General features: G+C 42.1%; 1 protein-coding gene across 2 annotated transcripts; it reads left to right on the forward strand.

Moving 5' to 3' along the window:
* Positions 1-4939: 4939 nt before the first annotated feature.
* Positions 4940-14058, forward strand: LOC139565526 (transcription factor 20-like). Of its 2 annotated transcripts, none has more exons than XM_071385939.1 (5): positions 4940-12455; positions 12636-12729; positions 12907-12956; positions 13372-13472; positions 13849-14058. In XM_071385939.1, exons 1-4 carry the CDS (start codon positions 5085-5087, stop codon positions 13429-13431), a joined length of 7575 nt encoding a protein of 2524 aa, XP_071242040.1. In that variant the 5' UTR covers positions 4940-5084; the 3' UTR covers positions 13432-13472; positions 13849-14058. The 2 variants fall into 2 exon arrangements, with proteins under 2 accessions (XP_071242040.1, XP_071242039.1); XM_071385938.1 differs by having other exon boundaries at positions 12907-12970; positions 13849-14015.
* The last annotated feature ends 3050 nt before the right edge of the window (positions 14059-17108 follow it).

Below are 17108 nucleotides of genomic sequence, written 5' to 3' on the forward strand. Positions count from 1 at the left end.
TGTGGAGTGGTTGAAAAACGAGTTTTAAAGACTCCAACCTAAGTGTTTGTATACTTCCGACTTCAACTGTTTATATATAATGGTGTGTAAAGACAGTATATGAATAGAAAAGGTGTGTACAGCAGTAGTTATATAGGATGAGCCATGACTAGAATACAGTATGTACAGATCCTTCAGAAAGTATTCATACCCCTTGATTAATTCCACATTTAGTTGTTACCTATTCCACAATTAGTTGTTACAGCCATCTACACACACGAACCTATGATGACAAAGTGAAAACATGTTTTTAGAATTTTTTCAAATGTATTGAAAATTAAATGCATTATTTACATAAGTATTCACACAACTGAATCGATACATGTTAGAACCACCTTTGGCAGCGATTACAGTTGTGACTCTTTCTACGTACGTCTCTAAGAGCTTTGCACACCTGGATTGTACAATATTTGCACATTATTCTTTAAGAAATTCTTCAAGTTCTGTCAAGTTGGTTGTTGATCATTGCTAGACAGCCATTTACAAGTCTTGCCATAGATTTTCAAGCCGATTTAAGTCAAAACTGGGACTTGGCCACTCAGGAACATTCAATGTTGTCTTGGTAAGCAACTCCAGTGTATATTTGGCCTTGTGTTTTAGGTTATTGTCCTGCTGAAAGGTGAATTTGTCTCCCAGTGTCTGTTGGAAAGCAGACTGAACCAGGTTTTCTTCTAGGATTTTACCTGTGCGAATCTCTATTCTGTTTATTTTTATACCCTCAAACTCCCTAGTCCTTGCCAATGACAAGCATACCCACAACATGATGCAGCCAACCACCATGCTTGAAAATATGAAGAGTGGTACTCAGTGATGTGTTGTTTTTAGATTTGCCCCGAACATAACATTTTGTATTCGGGAAGTTAATTTCTTTGCCACATTTTTTGGCGGTTTTACTTTAGTGCCTTACTGCAAGTAGGATGCATGTTTTGGAATATTTGTATTCTTTGCGAGGCATTAGAAAACCTCCCAGTCTTTGTGGTTAAATCTGTATTTGAAATTTGCTGCTAGACTGAGGGACCTTACAGATAATTGTATGTGTGGGGTACAGAGATACGGTAGTCATAAAAAAAGAATGTTAAACACTATTATTGCACATAGTGAGTCCATGCAACTCATAATGTGACTTGTTAAGCAAACGTTTACTGCAGAACTTAATTAGGCTTGCCATAACAAAGGGGTTGAATAGTTATTGACTCAAGACATTGCAGCTTTTCATTTTTAATTAATTTGTAAAAATCTCTAAAAACATAATTCCACTTTGACATTATGGGGTGTTGTGTGTAGGCCAATGACACACAATCTCAATTGAATCAATTTGAAATTCAGTCTGTAACACAACAAAATGTGGAAAAAGTCAAAGGGTGTGAATACTTTCTGAAGGCACTGTACATATAAAGTGGGTAAAACAGTATGTTAACATTATTAAAGTGACCAGTGTTCAATGACTGTACATAGGGCAGCAGTCTCTAAGTTGCAGGGTAGAGTACCGAGTGGTAGATGGCTATTACAGTGACTAAGGTTCAAGGCCGTGGCTATACAAATTACACTTTTACAAAAGACTGCTGAAGTTGGCTGCAAGCAATTGGTCAATTAAGCACTTTACAGTGTAATTAAAACAGACAATAGACGTGTCACATTGGCCCCTCATGAATGATGACCCCATCAAAGTGGCGTCACCGCATAATTAGAATCCCTGTTGATTTAATACCTTAGAAAGCTGTTAAATACATTTACGTTGAGCTATACCTACCTGTTTTATTAATTTAGTGACGTGATAAGAAACCACATGGCTGGCTTACCACAGCTTTATAAGATTATTTGTAATCATGTACAATCCATGTAGGCCTACATGGATTCATTGTGATCTTGACATTATTGTGCCATTGTTTTCACTTCATGCTGCTAGGCCTCTGGGTAAATACATTTGAATTCATTCACTTTTTGTAAGCACCCCTTTTGATTTGAACGAAACCTTTCATACATATTTGCCAATTGTACAAGTGCTCAGAAAAGTGACTTTTTAGACCTGAATGCCAAAACATTCAAGAGATGTGGTCAAAGGTAAATAAAGTTAAATAAAATGTAATTAAATGTGTCAAAGTTGACCTATTTTGCATTCACTGGAAAAGATAAACATTTGAGATTGATATTTAAAAGCTTACAAACAGAGTTGTCAAACTGTTTTATAATTGATTGATTTATCTAATTATCATCTGAGGTTTTGGTGTTGTGCCCACCATCTGTTGAGACACAACATGTTCTTGAATACAGGGTGGGTGTCATGTTTTGGCTGATAAATGTATAAAAAAAAATGAAATTTAGACTTTCAAATGGTACCACAAACATGGTTGGAGGTCCACACATTAGAGAATGTTGACTTGAATGGGAATATAAGTTGGTTTAAATAACACTGTCAAACCTCCATAGGAAACCTATTGAAATCATAGAAATATAGATAATAGAATAGACATGACCAGTTAAGTTGACATTTGACGGTGGGTGGACCAGCGGCCATCTTTGTGGTAGTAATTAGAAGTACAAATTTAATTTCAATTTCAATGGTGTACCAGTTAAATTGCAGTGGTCTGAAGGGATAAGTCATTCTATGAATTACATTTCTATGATTTAAATGACACCCACTCTGTATTCAATAGCATGTTGTGTCTCAACCGATGGCGGGCACAACACACAAACTTCAGATGATGTAAAGTAGGCTCTAAGCAACAACAAATAATAATTTATTTTGTTTTTCTTTCTCCAAGAAATTATAAAATAGTTTGACAACCGTGTTTGTAATCTTTTAAAATGATATCAAACTCAACCGTTTATCATTTCCAGTGATAAAGACATGGGTGTCTCATAGGGCCGGGACGATACCAGTATCGCAATATTGCAAAACTCTTCGGTCCTTTAAAAACCTGTTGTATGTCAAATATCGTGTGCTATAGCTTGGAAAATAAATAAATGTGACTCTGGATGACAGCATAATGATGTTTGTTTCCAACATTAGGGCTGTTTTCCTAAAGAAGTTAAATCCACTTTGTGTTTTTTTCCCCTTGCTGCGATACTAACAAACTGGTGTCGTCCCTAACCTAATGTCTTTTGGTGTGGTGGGGTATGCAAAATGGGTCAACTTTGATCACCTCTATCTCCTGAATGTTTTGGCATTCAGGTCCAAAAGGTCACTTTATGACCACTTATTCCATGGGCAAACATATATGGAAAGTTTTGTTTAAATCAAAAAGGATGCGGTCAGAAAGTGATGAAACTCATATGGATTTACCTTCTACTCTAGTGCCTTTCGTTTTGGATGGATGTTTGAGTTACATGCGTTATCAGGAATTGAACAAACACAGCAGTGGCAGTTGACACACACAATACAAAAACGGTATATTGTTGACGTCTGGACAAATGTTTCCCCTCAAAATCATATAGTTGTGGTTTTGCACTTTTTAGTTTGATACCACTTTACAACAAGTGCCCTAATACCTGTGTATTTATTTACATAGTAGTTACATGGGCAGGTGGGCCTATAGTGTAATTACAGTATGATGTTATAAAGTTGGACACGTTGACACCTGATTCAGTGTATTGCAGATTATATGTGACTATTTCTACAGTAAGACCTACAGTTAGTACAATACTAAAATAGACCATGTGGTATATGTTAAGGAACACAGTGAGAAAGAGTAATGGGTTATGCAATGGTTAACAACAAACCCACTGTACTTACTTTGTCAGCAAAAACCCCCACAGAATTTTTGGATGTAATATCCTATGTACAGTATAGACTATGTGGTCGTTGTGGCACACAGACAGTTATTTTTGTTTCTTTTTCTGTTCTTTCAGATTTCCACAGAGCTCCTGTAAACAAGTGAAGAGAGATGGACTCACATGGATGGAAATACTGGAGAGGAACTGCAAAAGAAAAACAAGAAGAAGCTGATTAAATGGAAACCTTACTTTTGGACATTGGTATGGGAGACGGTCAATTTGAATAATGATTGAAAGAAAAAGAAAATAAGGTAAGACAGAAACATGTTGGAGATATAGAAGAGCACCAAGGTAAACACTGGTGAAGAAGAACTAAAGTTGGGGAAACTGGGGTCCAAAGACTTTTCTACAATCCAACTACATACGTCAAAAAATCTAAGGGAATGAGAAAAAATGAGAATTTCAAAAAGTATTCATCTCAACAAGAACACAAATGTCAGTGGATTTTTTTCCCTTTTGGTTTGAGACATTTATTGGATGAAAGTATTGGCTAGCATTTCTAAGGTGTTTCTACACAGGAACTAGCCACATACATGCAAACCTACATGAGGGAAGCATTATTGTTTCACATAGTTCCTGCCAGAACTGAATCATTTCTGCAATGGCAGTCCAGCAGTCTAAAAGGCAGTGACTCAGTTACTCGTGAAAAGTTTTTGCACATGGGACACCATTGAATCCCACTGCAATTATCTTAACTCTGTTTGCCTGTGCTCTTATACAGTGGAAAGGACTTTGAGGCCTATTATTTCAAGTGCTGTTGTCTCTCTTGATATTTTCACATTTAGTGCCAAACTGCAACATCTGTATCATATCCTGTTAACATTGAAATCGCTACTACATTTAGTACAACAAAACTTTTAACATTGAAATCGCTACTACATTTAGTACAACAAAACTTTTAACATTGAAATCGCTACTACATTTAGTACAAAAAACCTGATATTTGGTTGTAATTTGAACTAACCTCTCCAACTATTACAACTATAATGGAGTTACTCTACATTATCAGCAGATTTCAGAAGTTCTTTAGTTGCATCTAATTGAAAATTACTGGTCATTTTCTGCTCAAGCCTCAGTATTTGCTTAATCTTCAATTGCTGCTACAAGTGTGATAAAACATTTGTGATAAAGTCACTTGCTTCAACTCTGCTGGACTTTGTTGGACTCTCCACCATCATTTAACTGCAAGCCTACGAAGTCAACTGACACAGTAACTGCCATTACAGAACAAAAAACGTTCCCTCAAACAATTTGTAAAAATCCATCAAAACATGCAGAATTTCCCCAACAGTCCAGTACCTCCAGCTCTTCCTCCTGGATTTACTAGTAGGGGTGGAGGTGGCTCCTCTTACCCACCACAGTCAACAGATCCCCAGATATCCCCAAGGATGACAGACGACTACACTGGGATGCAACAGCAAACACCTCCAAACCCTCAAAGTCACAGTCGACACCTACTCCACCGAGGGCACCACCACCCTAGTCAGGCTGGCCATATGCTTGTTTATGATGCAAGACACAGAGCTGGGGAATCATCACACGGTAATATTCACAGTGGCAGTAGTAGCAACCCTTACCAAAAGGAAACAATGGATTATTATTTTGCAATGGGTGGAAAGGACAGACATAGAAGAGGAGGTATGGCATATGGGGCAGGTTTTGGGTACTCAAATATGGATGGACATATACCTCAGCAGTACAGACAAGCTGGAACTAGCTCCGGATTGTCCTCCGGGATGATGTCTCCCTATCCTTTGGACTATGGTTCGACGGCCGGCTCAGGTGGTAGTAGCAGTGGTGCTGGAGCATTTTCCCCCTCCCATCAGTACAAAATGGGTCAGAACCCTGCAATGCAGCCAGCATCAGGGCCTCAGATGCAGCACCGCCAACATGGACAGAATTACCCCACCCATCAAGCTCTGCAACATGGACAGCAGCATAGGACTTATCCCATCTCTGGACACAGAATGCCTCCACAGTTCTCACACTACTCCCCACAGGGTAGTGCATCCACAGGGTCATCAGGAATGTACAGCTCCCCACCACAGAGATATCATGATGGGGCCAGCAGTGGTGGTGGATTTGAACCTAAAGTCAACAACTCTCCTAATATGAACTCTAATTCAAACTCAATTTCAAGTTCAGCTACAACAAACAATGTTGGATCACTGGAGAATGTTACACAGAGTTACCACTCTTCAAGTTACCCCTCATACTCCCCACAAACTAATCCACTCCACAAACAAGCCACGCTCCAGGACCGCAATTCTCAGCACAATTTAGGAATAGGTTACGACAACTCTCTTAAAATGCAGCATCATGCCCCTCCACCAGGTTCTGTATACTCTAAACATCACCAATCCACCAATCCCGGAATGCCTCAACAACCGTGTCAAGAACGAGCCAAATCGCCAATGCACTCTCAACCCCAACAGGGCCAGATTAACCAAAACTTCAGCCCTATATCTAACCCCTCTCCAGCTGCCTCTGCAGTGCAGTCTCCCAGTTGTAGCTCCTCACCTTCCCCGTTGATGGGTGTCTCAGAAGGTCATGGAAACCCTTTATGTCCCCCACATGTTCCATCACATCCTCCTCCCCCAAATCCTCGTAGTTGCCGTGGTCGGTTATTGCAGACTATGCCTCAGTTGAGTCCCACACCCAACTCCAACAGCAGCATCAGTAGTTGTGGCAGCAGTGGCAGTAACAAAGCTACTGGTCTGAATACAAGCGCTGGAGGTGGTCACTTAGTCTCAAACCGAAGCAGAATGGCTGCAGGTACAGGAAAAGGATCACATGAAGAAGGGTCATCCTCATCTGTCTATTCATCTTCTCCTCTTGACAAACTCATGCAAGATCCTGGCTTGAACAGTCTAAATGCGTTGACATCACAGGTAGCGAATTTACCCAATACAGTGCAACATATGCTTCTCACTGACACATTAATGTCACATAGAAGGGGGAAAGATGGACAAAGTCAAATGCTGCAGGCATTACAAGCCATTCCCTCTACTCAACCAAGGAGTCGAAGTGTCAGTGCTGCCTCAGGCAGTGGGATAGGTGGTGGTGAAGGTGCTAGCTCTGAGGCTGGAGGTGATGAAGATTCCTTTCTGGTGTCCGAAAGAGTATCATCAAGGGCCAAAGAGGAACGAGATGAGCAGATTTCTGAGGGGGAAAAATCTAGAATGCGGCAGATGAGTGGTGCAAGCAGTGGATCGGAACCAACTGGCTACTATCCTCCATCTCACAGTCAAATGTCCATGGGTTCCAGTAAAAAACAATCCCATACTGGAAAGAGTCATCAGGGTTCACAAGGGAAGATGATGTTCATGGAATCTTCTACAAAACAATCTCTGAATCCATCAGATGTTTCTGAAAGAAAGACAACTGAAACCCGGACACCTTCATTGTCATCTCCCTCCTCTGCTCCTCAATCTGCTGAGCCTGGGCCAAGCGTACATTCTCGCCCTCCTGTTTCCTCTACTCCCTCATGCCCCGTTCCCTCTCCTGCTCCTCAGTTCCACCCAAACTGTGTTTCTGAGCCTGGTGCCACTGATGTTAATACTAAAAATGGGCTTAGGAAAACAAGGGAAATTAAATATGAAGGAATTAAAGATGAAAGTGGAGGTATGATTGATAAAGGCACCCATGGAGAGCAGACCCGAGAGGGACACATGCGACAAGATGGGCAGGACAAAGAAAATAAATTGGATCGATCTTCCTTCCGTAACAAAAAGGGGGATGAGAAGGACGGAAAACGAAGTAAGACACGAGATTTGGACAACTCCAATCAAGATCAAAATATTGAGGAACAGCCAAATGCTGGTGGAGTGGGTGTTATTGTGTCAACTCGTTGTGAGGTAAATAATCCAGAAAAGGCTACACATGCACAAGACAACTGCATAGAGGAGAAACATTCAGACAGCTTCTTTAGAGAGTCTAGTCGTCATAATGGGGAGGAAGGAATGGATTTGAGTGTATATTCCTCTCATCATGAAGTTCCCCAGAAATCTAACTTTGGGCGGTCTGTCCCTCAAAATCATCCCCCCTCGGGTCCTCAAAAATATGGTTACCAAGAGTCACCACATGGTGCTGCCATGGGTTTGAAGAATAGAGGGAGACCTAGTCCAGGGAGTGTAACGGGATCAAATTCAAGGTATCAAGGCTTCCATCAGCCAAAGCCCAGTTATGGCCCTGAACACACCAAGGATGTCACGGGTACTACAGTTGAGGGATCAGTGAGGAGAAGAGAAGGATCAGGAGCAAGAGGACATGATGATAATTCTCAACTGCAGCATCAATTTCCAAGCCTCTTGCAGGAGGTTCTACAGGGTTATCACTTAGACCGGCGCTATGGGCGATCTGAACAGGCACTAACTGCCCATCTCCAGGCTCAAAATATGACTCGGCAACAGTACCAAACCAGGCATCCTTATGGCATGGCTGAAAGTATGAGAACCCAAACTGGAGTTGGAGAGGTCACTTCCCACCCTTCCCGAATGACCAGCCCTGGAAAGCCTCTTCAACTAAATCAGCGCCAGGGGCCTGGACCTGATTTTGTACCAGAATCACCTCAACCCTCTTTGAGGTCTGAAGGAGTAGATACTAAGGGATCTCACAGTGCTTCTTCAGAGAAAAATAAAATGGCAACACCGCAGCGTCATCCCACCCATATGCCACAGTCTACAGAGTTTTTGTCTGGACCTCCACCAAAACACATCAATTTAGCCGACTACTCGTTACCTCACAGGAAACCCCCTTCAGGTCTGCCCAGCTCATCATCAGCTGTACAGGAACTCCTATTGCAGGAAACAGAGCCGCTAGCGGGCAGTGTTGGAACCATAGGTCAAATTGAGTCTCAAATGTTGACGTCTTCCCTTTTACCTCCATCTAAAGAGCGCCGCTCTGTCATATGTGATGTTTGTCCCAATCGCCGCAGTACACCAGAAAGGGATGGGGAACGTGAAAGAGAGCGGGAAAAAAGTCAAATTGGTGCCTCTGTGATCCAACTGCCATCAACAAATGATCTAGGGAACAGTAAGGAGATGGGAGATAAAAAAGAGGTTGGAATGAAGGTAGCATTAAAGGAGACTGCAGAGGCTGTCCATCATAGTGGTCTTACAACCAAGGAAACTGATGTTGAGCATCATAACAAGGCTTTCCACCCATCTGTGGTTATGAATGCAGAGCCTCTTAGAAGAGGTAAGATTGATTTGACCACCACCATGCCTTCTCGACATCTGCAGCAAACCTCTCACTATCCCTCTACCACCAACCCTCTGTCTCCACCATCAAGACGTCAGTCATACCCACATGGTGTAGATTTATCTACAGGGCATGCCAGTGGCTTTCCTGGTTCCAGGTTTGGTGATACAAGAGAAGGCAATATGATGCCACGTAACCCCCATTTTCACAATCCCTACCACTCACCCCAAGTTCAATTACAAAACCCACAATCCGCAAACAAATTACAAATGTATACTCACCTCCATGCTCATGACATGGATGACAGACTTGATTGGGCAGCTACCATTAATAGACCCACCAAGGATATGATGCAGTCCAGTACTTCTCCAGGTAGACATAAACTCAGTCATTCAGAGCAGAGACAAAGGATGCAGTCTCCAACTGACATTTTGCACAATCGCCAACCGTTCGCTAAACAGCAAGTTCCTCATCAGAACACTTACTATGACATGAAAATGTGGGAGTCAACAAACTCTGGTAGAGAGAGTGTAGGGATGTTGGAGGGGGACCCTTACCAGAGAAGTCAACAGCCACCTCCTGCTGCTCCTCTTGGGTCTGTTGCCCCCCAATTGGTTCCAACAGCTCCACCAGTCTCCAACATTCTTGAATCATCTGTTTCCCAAGTGGTTACAGAAGAAATCTTTAAATCACTCCATCCATCAACTACACCTAATTCCATGAAAACGGTTGGTCACAGTATTGGTGGGAATGTCAATTCCGTGATGCCACAGAGCCATCGACCAAATAAAACTGGGGGTTCTGGGGACACTAATCCATTAATGTTGAGGAGGAGAGTTCGATCTTTCATTTCCCCTATCCCAGCCAAGAGGCAGCATCAGGATGTATCACAGCAAAGGACTGCCCCTAGTTCATATCACTCACCTTTGACCTACTCTGAATCCAGCCTCCAAAATGACGATGACTCATCCAGTTCAGATATAACTACACTTGGTTCGCCTAATACTCCTTGTCCCACACCTGGACAAAGCACTTATTCACAATCCTCCTCACCTGTTCAGGGTAAAAAGAGTATGCCTCCAAGAAAAGGGAGAGGTTTAAAACTGGAGGCTATTGTTCAGAAAATTACACCAAATGTGAAGAAATCTACTAACAGTGGCCATACCGATGTTGACTCAAATGATTTTGCTGGATTTTCTAACACTGAAATGTCACAGTTTACTGACACACAGGACGAAGAGGAATGTTTACCTTATCTAGATGAAAGTCTCTCATTAAGTGACATTATGCCCTACAGAGGGGTTGATGAGACTGGACCGTTACCTCCCACCGCATACCCCTGTGATCCTCACCAGACATCACAAGTTCTTAAACGTGGCACCACAGGAACTGTTACAAGACCTTTGCAGCCAGACTTTGACTTTGGGTTAGGGACTGCAGCATCTAGTACTGGTGATAGAGATAAAGAGATACCCACTGACTTCACCTTGTTAGGGCCCTTACCCCCACCTCCACCACTACCTTGTCCAGTACAGGGCTCCCCCCCACCTTCTTCATCTGCCTTGTCTGATATTCAACATTTCACTAATACTTACCAGCAACTTGAGACTCGAAGAGGTGAACAATCTGCTGCTAACCTTCTGAGACAAAAACTTGAAGAAACTGGGATTGGATTTGATGATTACAGTAGCAGTGACTATTATGGAACCACCCCACCACACCACAGTCAGGCTCAAGGGCACTTACTAAGACAGCCTCATCAAACTTCTCCAAGGTCATCTTTGGCAATGACAGGATCACCACAAGATTCCAAACAATCAGACAATTCTGTACCCAAAGGCTATTTCCCATCAGGCAAGAAGAAGGGAAGGCCTGTTGGAAGTGTGAATAAGCAAAAACGTGCTCAAGCCACCCAGTCACAGAATGCGAGCCCAAGTGCTCTGTCTGGCCCACCCATTCAATCTCCTGCAACTGTTAGCCCACAGGTAGCCCCAAGCCCTAGCACTACAGCCTCTGCCCCTTCAGTCACTCCTCCGACTGATCAGAAAATGACTCCTCCTGAGATTCCACCAGTCTTGACCCAAGCAGTAAAAGTGGATGCTGAAAGTGAGGACACTCAGCCAGAGACGGAGGTGAAATCAGTCTGCCAGAAACAAGGGGGGGTGAAAGACGAGAGTGAGGTCGTGGGATTAAGAGGCAGGCAGAGGAGGAGGAGAAGAGGAGTAGCAGCAGCGGCGGCCAAAGATGACCTGGAAGCGGCTACAAGAGCAGGGGAACATTTTGATAACAACAGAGTTTTTCCTGATAATAGCAAGTGTGCCTTTGCTCCATACATACATGTGGAGAGGAAAGTAGCTGAGATAGGAGCCGTGTGCACAATTGTGAATGGTGAAGAGGAAAAGATGAAGGGAGAGCGTGGAGCGGTTGGAGGGAAAGCAAGCAGTAGTGGTATTGAAGCTCTTTTGACCTCAGCTCTTTTGTCTCAACTGCCTAGGAGAGACGGAGAAATTGAGAGGGTCAAAGAGAAGAGGGAACTGGAGGATGTAGACTCTGCCCTCCAGGCAGGAAAGGCTCTACCTTCATCTGAGTACCTTCTACCAGGCCCTGTGATTACTGAATCCATTCATTCTGGCCGTCTTCTCTGCTGCCTGTGCCAGAAATGGGCCAATTACAAAAACCTTGGGGATCTCTATGGACCTTACTACCCTCCTGAATATGCTACGAGGCTTCCCAAGAATCAACCCCAGATTCGACAGAGTCTTGTAACTACTGGGATGAGTAGAAATGTGCAAAATCTAGACACCATTTCAAATGTGTTGACCACCCAGGGCCCTGAACTGCAAGATGTGCCAACTATCAAGTCCTCAACTTATAGTGATTGCATGTTCAGTCAAGAGACAAATACAACTTCCCCTGCCACTGCTGTTGGCACTGCCTCTCCAGCAGGTGGAGGGGAGATGCTTTATCTGGCCAGCAAACTTGCTAAAACCACCACCAACAAGACAACAGTTCTTAATTGGGACATGCCTCCAGAGTTAAAACCAGTTACTGAGCTAAGGAAACAACCCGAACTTCAGAATGAGCCCACTTACAGTCAGCAAAACCAACCATGCCAGCAACAGCAGACAGAAGACACTCAACAAAGGCCGCAACACAGAAAGCTGACGTCGCACCCGAGATTTAAAAGGAGACAGAAATCCAGTGAGAATTCCCCAAGAATGGTGCCATCCAACAGCAAAGCCTCATTGCCATTCCAGCCCCCTCCCCCAACCTTAGACTCCCTTGGACCTTTGGCACAGCTGGCCCAACTTCCTCAGATGCCTATGGACCCAGAGGAGCTGTGGGTGCATGAGGCATGCATGGTCTGGACCAGTGGGGTTTACCTGGTCAATGGAAGACTGTATGGCCTACAGGAGGCACTAGATGGTGCCAGAGACACAGTGAGTAATCTTTTTGTTGATGTCTATACAATATACAATGTAATGATATTGGTTACTATATATAGATGTTCTTTTCAGCTCAATATACCTAAAGCAGTTCTCAGAAGTCCACAGTTTTAAGTTTAATTGGTTTTTGCACTGTCTTCTGTTATTCTCTATGTTATGTCTGTCTGTCTTCAGGTCTGCTCATATTGTGAAATGGTTGGCTCAACCCTCGGCTGTTACAGCAAAGGCTGCACACTGAGATATCACTACCCGTGTGCCATGGATGCAGGTAAGAGCAGCAAAACATTTCCTTATGTTATATCTCATTACTCATATGCTGTGCCCTAAACCTTACCTCCCACTGCCTACTGTAACTATAACAATAGTACCCAATTATTTGGAGTGTTATAATTTTCTGAGTTGATGGTTATGTCATTTGTATCACTTTTCCTTCACCTCTCCTCAGACTGCTCTTTGAATGAAGATAACTGTTCACTACGATGTCCGAAGCACAAGGTAAAAAGGGAGAGGTTGGTTATTATATAATTCCTAGGGAAACCAAATATTTGTGACTCTTCATTGTGTTAATATATTTTAAAGTCCTTTATCTCATCTGCCACTATAGTTATTAAGAAACTAAATTCTGCCACTATAGTTATTAAGAAACTAAATTCTGCCACTATAGTTATTAAGAAACTAAATTCTGCCACTATAGTTATTAAGAAACTAAATTCTGCCACTATAGTTATTAAGAAAATAAATTATGCCACTTTAGTTATTAAGAAACTAAATTATGCCACTATAGTTATTAAGAAACTAAATTATGCCACTATAGTTATTAAGAAACTAAATTATGCCACTATAGTTAAGAAACTAATTACCACTTGAATTACCTTCTCTCCTTTGCACCTCCCCCTCTTATATTCTGCAGTTTCCCCAGAGCAGCCAGCCAGCTAAATCTGTGTACCCTGAGCAGTCTGAGAGAGGCTGAGAGAGACACTGAGGAGGAAGAGACGCAGGAGTATAGAATCGGTAAGTTTTTAAAAGGCAGTGGTGCAACCGTGCGAGAGGGCACCGAAATGCATGTTACAACGCTCTGAAGGATTTGAAAAGACTAATATTTGTTTGGTATGAGACTGAGCACCCTGTTCTATTTGTGTGTGTTCATATCCCCCCAAATTAGCAAATTGTTAAACCAAAAAAAGTGTCTGTCAAAAATGAAGCCCAATATTTATTAGCCCAGGGCTGCTTATTATTTTTGTTTATATCATAAGGTTCAAGGTAACAAAAAGCTTTTTTTAAAGTATTCTGTTAAACATAGATTTGGAGATGCCCACTGTTTCAACCACACACAGGGTTGTGTAATCCCTGGTGTCAATACACACTTTCTTTTTGTATCCTTTCCTAGGTATGCTTGGACAATGAGGATTGTCAGTGAAACAAACAGCCCTAAACAGGATGGGACGTGCATCTTTTGACGGATGGACTATGATGACGGAGAAAAAAGAGGATTGTAAAATTTCTGAACAGGAATTAACTTTAAATCATTTAAGAAAAAGAAAAAGTCCTTACTTTAAAAAGAAAAACAGATCAAAGCAACGTTGAGGAAGACTAAAAAGGAAGACCACGGTGGGACAGAACGAGACATTGCGAGTGACAGAACAGAAAGGAACTTCCTCTTAAAAGAAACAAACAGCCTCTCTAGGCAAACTGCATTTCTGGAAATACTCTCAAACTCTTCTTTCCATCATGGCTCTAGTCATTTTATCTATCATGTTTTTTTGTCCAAATGTTATGAATCAGAGTATTGGGAACAACCCACCCAGAGGACTATAAGAGAGCGTTGGGGTGAAAAGTTGACATTATAGTTAGAAGGAAAGGAGAGGCAATGTATCTACTTCATGTAGTATTTTATCATAACCTTCATAATCATTATTTTAGTTATCATTATTTTGTATCTGCATCAGTATTTACTGAAATAGATTTATCTCCATTTATATTTTGTTAACATTTATCAAACATCGGATATTTTATCATTCCTGGAGAGGGAGGTGCCAGAATGACATCATTTGGAATGTCAAGGCCGAGTCAAGGCCGCAAAGACATTGTTGCCTTGGAGAATGGACATTTGTTGCCTTTCAAAGTGCGAATGTATAAGAGTGAATGTGTGTGAAAATGTGGATTTGAGTGTCCATTTTTGGTCCTTTGAAAAGTGTTCTTATTTTTCATCCTTGGGGTTTTTACGGTACAGATAGTAGTCATGAAAATCGAATGGACATGATCTTATTTTTCAAACAAAATATTCATAATGTGCTAAGAGAACAATTGAACCCTGACAGGGGGAGATCACAATATTGACTAATGCATGCCTGCCATCTTTGACCATGTTGATTGGGAGAAGACGTCACTTGACAGGTAAACCAAGTGTTGACGTTGTGGTGGACCTTGTTCAGTATATGGGTGGGGTTTTATGTGAAAAGAAAGTCACATTTGGCTGACAAAATTCTAACGAGCATTACCAAAACCTTTTGGAATCTAGAGGGTTTTTGGAATGACTGGGACTGGGAGTCCCCACCTTTACTGTGGAACGAGGAGTCAGTATATCCCGAGTACTTTAATAGGTTCATTTCTCAATGACACTTAAGATATGGATCAAGAGATGCTAAATGCATTCAAAAGAAGCGTTGCCATAAACTAAACAAGTGAGTCGTACCTGGTGTTGTCTATCATTTTTTATTATTGTACTTGTAAAAAAAAATGTTGAACTGAAAGAAAACAAGTATGATATTGAAAACATGCTGTATTAGAAACCTGTCAATATGTATATGAACTATGAATACACTTACTAAATGCTTCAAAGAATGCTATCCTTTTGAATATTTCACATTGTACTGTTGTCCTTTTAAGCCATTCAGTTTTTAAATTCAAACTTAATTAGTTTTTATTGGAGAGGAAGATTCTTTCTGGGTTCTCTCAGCCAAATAGTCTCTCCTTTCATTCTGTCACTCCTTTTCTTCTCAGTCCCTTTCTCTCACACGCACACATTCTTCTCACTCCTGCTGTGTCTTAAATTGTGTACCGCTGACAGTGAGCCTCAGGTTCACTGTATATTCAAGTGAGGATTAAATCTCGCCCCACATATCAGACCCAAGTGTGAGTGATGCGTTCAGTCACAAATGTCATTCAGAAACCAAATGTCAGAAATGTGCTGAGAATTGTGCACTGTAGCTACATTTTGGCATGGTCGCCATATTGTCTTAGCACTAACACCATTTTGAGTTATGAGTGTCTGTCCCTCTGCATGTCTCCTTGAAGTTCAGTAGGGATGCTAGTATGTGTTTTGACATCATGGTGTTTTGAGTACTGTACTGTATGTTTCATCATGGATGTGTGTTGTGTAATTGTGTTTTTTCCTTAATGTCGATGAAGAGCTCCTTCTTGTGGTAGGAGCCAGCTCACCACTTTCCTGAAAACCCCAAGGGCTCGATTCAATCCGTTGCGCTGAAGATCCGCACTACAGCATGATTGAAATTTAAAGGCAATGTTCCTGTGTTCACGGAGACTGCATTCACGGTGAACACTGCAAATGTCACCTCAAATGGAAATTACCTTTTTAAAGGCCCAATGCAGCCAGATATTTTACATAAACACAAAAAGCTTATTTCTCTAAAATGTTTGGCACAACATGTTTACGGGGCTCCCGAGTGGTGCAGCAGTCTAAGGCACTGCATCTCAGTGCTTGAGGCGTCACTAAAGACCCTGGTTCGATTTCAGTCTGTATCACAAATGGCCATGATTGGGAGTCCCATAGGGCGGCGCACAATTGGCCCAGCGTTGTCTTGGTTAGGGTTTGGCCGGGGTAGGCAGTCATTGTAAATAAGAATTTGTTCTTAACGGAATTGCCTAGTTAAATAAATATACAGTATATAGATTTTAAATACGTCCCTGTTAGCATTTCTCCTTTGCCTTGTGCTGGGGACAAAAGGCCACTCTAAAATGTGCAGTTTTATCATACAACACATTGCCAGAAATGTCTTAAGGGAGCGTGCAATTGGAATGCTGACTGCAGGAATGTCCACCAGAGCTGTTGCCATACAATTTTGCCTTAATTTCTCTACCATAAATGACGTTTTAGAGAATTTGTCAGTACGTCCAACCAGCCTCACAACCACAGACCACGTGTAACCACGCCAGCCCAGGACCTCCACATCTGGCTTTACCTGTGGGATCGTCTGAGACCAGCCATCTGATGAAAATAATTTATGCACAAATTGTCAGAAACCGTCTCAGGGAAGCTCATCTGCATGTTCGTCGTCCTCACCAGGGTCTTGACTGCAGTTCTGCATCGTACCTGACTTCAGTGGGCAAATGCTCACCTTCAATGGCCATTGGCACGCTGGAGAAGTGTGCTCTTCACAAATGAATCCCGGTTTAAACTACCGGGCAGACGGTGTGTATGGTGTGTGGGCGAGCGGTTTGCTGATGTCAACGTTGTGAACAGAGTGATCCATGGTGGCAGTGGGGTTATGGTATTGGAAGGCATAAGCTACGGACAACGAACACAATTCCATTTTATCGATGGCAATTTGAATGCACAGAGATACCGTGACGAGATCCTGAGGCCCATTGTCGTGCCATTCATCCCCCGCTGTCACCTCATGTTTCAGC

The sequence above is a fragment of the Salvelinus alpinus genome, chromosome 36 (assembly GCF_045679555.1).
Source record: "Salvelinus alpinus chromosome 36, SLU_Salpinus.1, whole genome shotgun sequence".
Lineage (NCBI taxonomy): Eukaryota > Metazoa > Chordata > Actinopteri > Salmoniformes > Salmonidae > Salvelinus > Salvelinus alpinus.